The sequence below is a fragment of the Panthera onca genome, chromosome Y, assembly GCF_046562875.1.
Source record: "Panthera onca isolate mPanOnc1 chromosome Y, mPanOnc1 haplotype 2, whole genome shotgun sequence".
Classification (NCBI taxonomy): Eukaryota; Metazoa; Chordata; class Mammalia; order Carnivora; family Felidae; genus Panthera; species Panthera onca.
The window spans coordinates 22,798,741-22,806,442 of NC_138358.1; the positions used below are offsets into that span (position 1 = coordinate 22,798,741).

At 34.7% G+C, this 7,702-nt stretch overlaps 1 protein-coding gene and 1 long non-coding RNA gene across 3 annotated transcripts in view; one reads left to right on the forward strand and one right to left on the reverse strand.

The window, feature by feature from the left end:
• Window positions 1-7,486, forward strand: part of LOC145714920 (uncharacterized) — a 52,514-nt gene extending 45,028 nt beyond the window's left edge. Inside the window, exon 2 of one of the 2 annotated variants that reach the window (XR_014137057.1) lies at window positions 7,392-7,484. Coding sequence is in view for 1 of the 2 variants with exons in the window: in XM_081794451.1 (XP_081650577.1) it covers window positions 7,392-7,402 (11 nt within the window). In the remaining variant the exon portion in view is untranslated. Of the gene's footprint in view, window positions 1-7,391 lie in introns of both variants that reach the window. The other variant, XM_081794451.1, reaches the window with a different exon arrangement.
• Window positions 4,977-7,702, reverse strand: LOC145714921 (uncharacterized). Its single transcript, XR_014137058.1, has 2 exons — window positions 6,657-7,702; window positions 4,977-5,354 (listed from the first exon to the last, which is right to left on the reverse strand). It is a non-coding gene; the product is annotated as an uncharacterized LOC145714921 (long non-coding RNA).

Below are 7,702 nucleotides of genomic sequence, written 5' to 3' on the forward strand. Positions count from 1 at the left end.
AGCAAACATGAACAGGTGAGGCTATATCACACTAAAAAGCTTCTGCACACAGACTTCAACAGAGTGAAAAATAATGAGAATGAGAGAAAATGGTAGCCAACCATATATCAGATACAGGATTAATATCCCAAACATACAAAGAACCTACACAACTCAACAGCAAAAAAATCAATTAATCTGATTAAAAAGTGGGCCAAAGACCTTATTAGATTTTTTTTCTGTAGAAGATAGATAAATGGCCAGCAGGTACATGAACAGATATTCAATACAGCTAATCATCAAATACAAGTCAAAACCACAGGGAGATATTACCTTGCACATGTTAGAATATCAGTTATCAAAAAGAGATAACAAGTCTTGACAAACAATGTGGATAAAAAGGAACCCATGAGGACTGCTGGTGGGAATGTAGCTTGGTAGAACTGTTTCCCATTGTGGGAAAACATCATAGAGATTTCTCAAAAAAAAAAAAAAATCATATAATGTAGAAGTCCCACTTCAGGGTATATATATAAAGGCAATTAAATCACTATCTTAAAGGGATGTCTGCCCCACCCCCACCATGTTCATTCCATTATTATTCTCAATAGGCAATGAATGAAACTACCTAAGTTCATTCATGGTTAAACAGAGTAAGAAATGTGATATATATACACACACAATGGATATTACTGAGTCATAAAAAAGGTATTCCTGCAATTTGTGACAACATGGAATAAGCTTGTGAGCATTACATTAAGCGCAATAAGTCGGAGAGAGAAAGATAATGTATGATTTCACTTATACACGAAATCTAAAAATGCCTAAGCCATAGAAACAGAAATTAGATTCATGGTTGACAAGTGTAGGGGAAGGGAAAAGGGTGTAAATGTTGGTGAAAGAGTGCAAACTTCCCATGATAGGATGTATGAATTCCAGGGATCTAATGTACAGAATAGCGACATAACAATCTAGTGTAACATAACTTAATGATACAGTTAACAGTATGTGTTGCATACTTCAATGTTGCTAAGACAGGAAATCTTCTATGTTTTCACTGTACACGCACAAAATTGGTAATTATGAGAGGTAATGGACATATTAACTAACCAGTGGTAATCATCTTAATATATATGTATATAAAATCATTACATTGCGCACCTTAAACCTACACAATGTTATATGTCAATTATATCTTAATAAAAATGGGGACATGCATAGAGACTTTGGTGTAAGAACTGAAACTGTCAAACTCCTTGAGAAAACAGGGAACAAGCTTCTTGATATTCACCTTGGGAATGATTTCTTAATTATGATATCAAAAGATCAGGTAACAAAATAAAAAATAAGTTGAAGTTAAACTGACAATCTTCTGCATAGTAAATGGCACAATTAACAAAATGAAAAGGCAACCTACAGGATGATATACTTACAAGCCATATATGTGATAAAAGGCTAACACCCAGTATATAAGGAACTCCAAAAACTCAACAGCAAAAATGCCAATAACCCAATAAAGAAATGGTCAGAGGAACTGAGTAGACATTTCTCCAAAGAAAAATTTAGCCAATGGATACAGGGAAAACTGCTCAACATTATTAGTCATCAGGGAAATATAAATCAAAGCCACAATGAGCTATTACATCATAGTGGTTAGACTGGCCGTTATCAAAAACACAAGAACTAACAAGTAAGTGTTGGCAAGGAAAACAGAACACTTACGCGCTGTGGGTGGGAATGTAAATTGGTGAGAAAACAGTATAGAAGTTCCTCAGATATTTTTGAATGGAACTATTGTATGATCCAGAAAATCTCCTTTGGCTATTTATCTGAAGGAAACAAAAACAGACTCTAAAAGGTATTTGGACCTCCATTTTCACTGATGGATGAATGGATAAAAAAAAATTGTATATGAGTCAGTCATAAGAGAGAAGAAAATCCTGCCATTTGCAACACAGATGAAACTTGAGGGCATCATATTAGGTAAAATAAGTCATACAGGTAAAAATAAACATTGTGTGACCTCATATTTATGTGCAATCTAAAAAAAAAACAGCAGATACACAGCTGCAGAACAGAATTTGGTTGCCACTGGCTGAGGGCTGAGAGAAGTGAGGAGATATTCATCAAAGATATTCATGTAGTTAAAGATGAGCAAGTTCTGGGGATCTAACATTCAGCATGTCTATAGTTGACAATACTGTATCATATACGTGGAAGTTATTAAAAGAGTAGATCTTACAGCACATGCTGCAAAAACTGTGATTATCTGAGGTGGTGAAGGTATTAAATAACCTAACCATGCTAATCATTTTGTAACATACAGGTGTATCAAATCATCACTTTTAATACTTTAAAGTCACACAATGTTATATGTGCATTTCGATAAAGCCAGGAAAAATTAAAATAGAGAAGAAAAAGAAGCTTATTGTCTCCATTTTTTGGTAGAGAACATATAAATTACTGGATTTTCAAATCACATTAATCTTTAGAGTTCTTGATCCCAAAAGCTATTGCTTTCCCAAGAATAAAGGAAACAAAGCAGTCAAAAGGATATATAAGTTTTACTAATGTTCAATGTACATTACGGCAAGCCTATTTTTATCTTAATTCATTCGGACACGACCTTTTCTTTTCATGTTTTAAGACATTCAATATAGTACAGCTCTTTTTATAAAGTTCTTTTTGGTATAGCTGAAGACCATCAGCTAGCTACCTTGAACTAATATAAGTAATATCCTCACAAATAAGGTGTCTCTTTCTGGTTGTTCTTATCTTAAAAACAATACAAAGTGAAACCTGTTTTAATACCAGTCTTGAAGGGTTAATGTTCACAAAGAACAATGTGCTAGGCTGTAAACACTCTTGCCCTAATTAAAGACACATGTTCTAAAGACATACTAGATGAAAACAGATGTTTATTTGTCCTACTATGTCTCGGACATAGTAGGATTTTTTACTTTGGTGTGCTAATTCTGTAATTAGAGTTGAGAAGGTAAACATTTGTACTTACTTGAACATACTGATAGCATTCAAAGTACTATAGATTCACAGAAGAAAAATCAGTTTTATTAGCAACTGCTTACAAGCTTAGCCTTTATAGAAAGAATATGTACTATGGCTGATCATTGGGAGTATCTTAATAAAGGTCACATTTAGTATGTTTCCTCATTTTTCTATGGCAGTCCATTTCTTAATGAATACCATACCCTCTTAAATGAAAAATACCCAGTCTGACTCCAGAGTGATGGTAAATTATCAGCTGCTTATTTTTGTTCACTTAACTGACTTTTTTGTAGACTTTATGTAAAATTATGCTTTAGGAAGATTTTCAGTGTGTTCTGGTAATAGAGAGAGAGGGAGAGGGAGAGAATCCCAAGCAGTCTCCGCACTGTCAGTGCACAGCCCAGTGCGGAGCTTGAACTCACCAATAGTGAGATCATGACCTGAGTTGAAGTCCAGCACTTAATTAACTGAGCCCCCCAGACTCTCCAGCTGCATTTCTATACAACAATGAAACAGCAGAAAAAGAAATAAAAGAATCTATCGCATTTATAATTTCACCAAAACAATAAGATACCTAGGAGTAAACCTAACCAAAGGGTAAAATTACAGAACACCTCTGAAAGAAGTTAAGAGGACCCAAAGAAATGGGGGGAAATTCTATGGTTGATGATTTGGAAAAACAAACATTGTTCATATGTCTATACTACACACAGAAATCTAGAAATTTCATGCAAACTCTATCAAAACACCAGCAGCATTTTTCACAGAGTTAGAACAAAAAAAAATGTTACCACAAAAAGCCCCAAACAGCCAAAGCAATCCTGGAAAAGACAGACAAAGTGGGAGGCATACAAGTCTGGATTTCAAGATATATTACAAAGTTGTAGTCATCAAGACACTATGATACGGGCATAAAATAGAAAACCCAGAAGTGGACCCACAACTTAATGGTCAGTTCATCTTCGATAAAACATATCTAGTGCCAAAAACACAATCTCTTTAGGAAATGGCGCTGGCAAAATTGGACAGTGACATGAAGAGCAAAACTAGACCAACTTTCTTACACCATCTATAAAAATAAACTCAAAGTGGACGAAAGACCTAAGTGTGAGTCAGGAAACTATTAAAATCCTAGTGGAAGGGCACCTGGGTGGCTCAGTCAGTTGGGCATCTGACTTTGGCTGAGGTCATTGTCTCGTGGTTCATGAGTTCGAGCCCCACGTCAGGCTCTGTGCTGACAGCTCAGAGCCTGGAGCCTGCTTCGAATTCTGTGTCTCCTTCTCTCTCTGCACCCCCTACCTCCCCGCCTCAAAAATAAATAAACACTAAAAAAAATTTTTTTAAATAATAATAATAATAAAAAAATCCTACTGGAGTACACAAGCAGCAACCTCTTTGATCTCAACCTAAGCAAGTTCTTATTAGACACATTGCCAGAGGCAAGGGAAACAAAAGCAAAAATGAACTATTGTTACCCGATCAACATAAAAAGTTTCTGCACAGCGAAGGAAACAGTCAACAAAACTAAAAGGCAACTGATGGCATGGGAGAAGATATTTGCAAATGGGAGAAGATGTTGGATAAAGGGTTGGTACCCAAAATCTATAAAGAACTTTATTAAATCTACAAAGAACTTTATTAAAGTCAACAAACAAATAATCCAGTTAAGAAACGGGAAAAAGACATGAGTAGACACTTTTCCAACGAAGACATCCAGATGCACAACAGACACATGAAAAGATGCTCAACATCACTCATCATAGGAAAATACAAGTCAAAACCACAATGAGATACCTCTTCACACCTGTTCGAATGGCTAAAATGAACAACAGAGGAAACAATAGATGTGACAAGGTTTCAGAGAAAGGGAGAACCCTCCTTACACTGTTGGTAGAAAAGCAAATTGCTACAGCCACTCTAGACAATAGTGTCAGGGTCCACAAAAAGTTAAAAATAGAATTACCCTACAATCCAGCAATTGCACTACTAGGTATTTACCCAAAGGATACAAAATGCTGATTCGAACGGGTACATGCTCCCATTGTTTATAGCATTATCAACATTAGCCAAACCATGGAGAGAGCCCAAGTGTCTATCGACTGATGAATGGATAAAGAAGATAAAGAAGTGGATAAAGAATAAAGAAATGGATAAAGAAGTGTGTATCAGAAAGAATGAAATCTTAGGGGTACCTGGGTGGCTCAGTCAGTTGAGCATCCGACTCTGCTCAGGTCATGATCTCAGGGTTGGTGGGTTCGAACCCTGCATCAGGCTCTGTGCTAACAGCTAAGAGCCTGGAGCCTACTTTGGATTCTGTGTCTCCCTCATTCTCTGCCACTCCCATGCTCACACTCTGTTGCCCTCTGTCTCTGAAAAAATAAAATGTTGAAAAAAATTTTTTAGAATGAATGAAATCTTGGATTTGCAATGATGTGGATGGAGCCAGAGTATGTTAAGCTAAGCAAAATAAGTCATTCAGAGAAAGACAAATACCACGTGATTTCATTCATACGTGGAATTTAGGAAACAAAACCAATGACCGTATGGGAAGAGGCAGGAAAGAGAGAGGCGGGGAAGCAAACCATAAGTGACTCCTAAAGATAGAGAACAACCTGAGGGTTGATGGAGGGAGGCGGTGGGGTGGGCTAGCTGGATGATGAATATTACGGAGGGCATCTGTTGTGATGAGCACTGAGTTTAGTGATGAATCACTAAATTCTACTCCTTAAACCAATATTACACCGTATTATTGTGTTATACTATATATTAACTAACAAGAATTTAAATTAAAAAATAAATTTAAAGAAAATTTTGAGAAAAATGAGATATGTTTATGAAATATATATTAAGCCCCTAATAGATGCTACCTTTTATTGTTACTATCGTTTTAAAATGTTTGTAGAGTTTTATGGTGAATATGTTTTTACTTTTTGTTGTTTATGCATGGCCCTTTTTTTTTTTAAAGTGATATAGTCAACCAAACCTAAATCAGCTCAAATAAATGAATGCCCCCAAATCACTTAGTATTGTTGCCTGATTAACATTTTGACAATGGGGTCTTTTTTAGTACATTTGAAAACCCAAACTGTAAAGCTGGCTAAAATTAATTCCATAAAAATGATCATTTTCATGCAAATCATCATAGTAAACAAAAGTGATTTGGAAACTGACTGCCTAATTGTATATTAGTATGCCAGTTTCAGCTACATTTCAAAGATGTCTTAAGAATCTACAATTAAATATTAGATGTCATCAAAATACGTGGCAAATTTACAATGTTGTTTTTCATGATGTTTCTCTGTCACCATTTCTCATTCCATTATTCTATCCGTTAGGTAAGGTTATGTTTTACTCATAATTATTTAAAATAAAAATCCTAATGGATGACTTTTTAAAAAATGATAAAGACCAACATGTGAATAAGTGCATTTAAAAAACAGAAGAAACAACTGACTTGTTCCTATCTGTATTTTTTCAAAACTATCATTAACTTAAAATTGATGGCTACCACATACTAATAATTTCAAGTGTATGAAAACTAAGCAAAACTAAAAGGGGAAAATTCTCACTAAAGGAATAATAATTAATACATCCTTAAACTTGTTTACATAATATTCGCATTCAATTTGCTTATCTGAAACAGTGGACAAAAAATATTTACTATCACTTACCTCACAATAGGTCCTAAAAGCAGAAGATGCCCCAAAAGTAATGCAGCCATATTCCTGGTCAAATCCTTCTCGAAAAACATAAGGGTAACTTGATCCAAAACTGCTCCCACAATAATGAAGCCAATGGTAAATGACATCCAGAATTTGTCATTATTCTTTCAATAAATATCAAACATATACAAGGCAGAAGCAGCCTCACCACAGTACAGAACAGTTGAGAAGAGAATGCCAAATGGAAAGGTTGTATGAGGGCTGTGGCCAAGGACCATTCCTTCTTCCAGAGATGGAATTTCACCTGCTCTTTCTTCATCAGGCCTTTCAAACACTGTCTCCATTCTGGAGGTCCTGGCAGTCAAAACTCTTCCTCTAAGTTAATCCAGTATAGTTTAGTATCCAATCCAAATAGATGCTGTACAATTCAATATTCACAGAAAATGTGCAAGATGTAAATGCATCACTGATCATAAGAGAATTATTTTGGTTTAAGAAATGTTGACCTGAATTGAATTTATTATTATTATTATTATTATTATTATTATTATTATTATTATTTATTATTATTCAGAATACTATTCAGAATATTATTCTTCAGAAAACAATGATGCACACAAATAGTCAATCACACTTCTATGAGTCATAAAATCACCTGTTAACATCCGTATGATACCCTTACCTCTAAGAAGTATGCAAGAACAATTCATTTCTCATGACTTTTTTTCTTTTTGTGCCTTTCAGCCAATGTCTAAAACTGAAGACATCCCCCCAAAATAAACGGCACAGATCTATCCTGAATCCACTCATAATAACACTAAGAAAACTATCCAACAGATATTCCTGATCAAGGAGACACAAAATGGGAAGCCCTTTTAGTTCATTTACTTTAGACTTTGGTCATTTTCCACTTGAAATCCTATTTCTTTGTTTGGTTCGACTCTATGGAAATCAAGAATTTTAATTTTAAAATTAACCCTAAGATTTATATAATAATTGGTATTTTAAGATTAATTAAATATTTGGAAAATTATCAATTCATGTTACAATTTAAA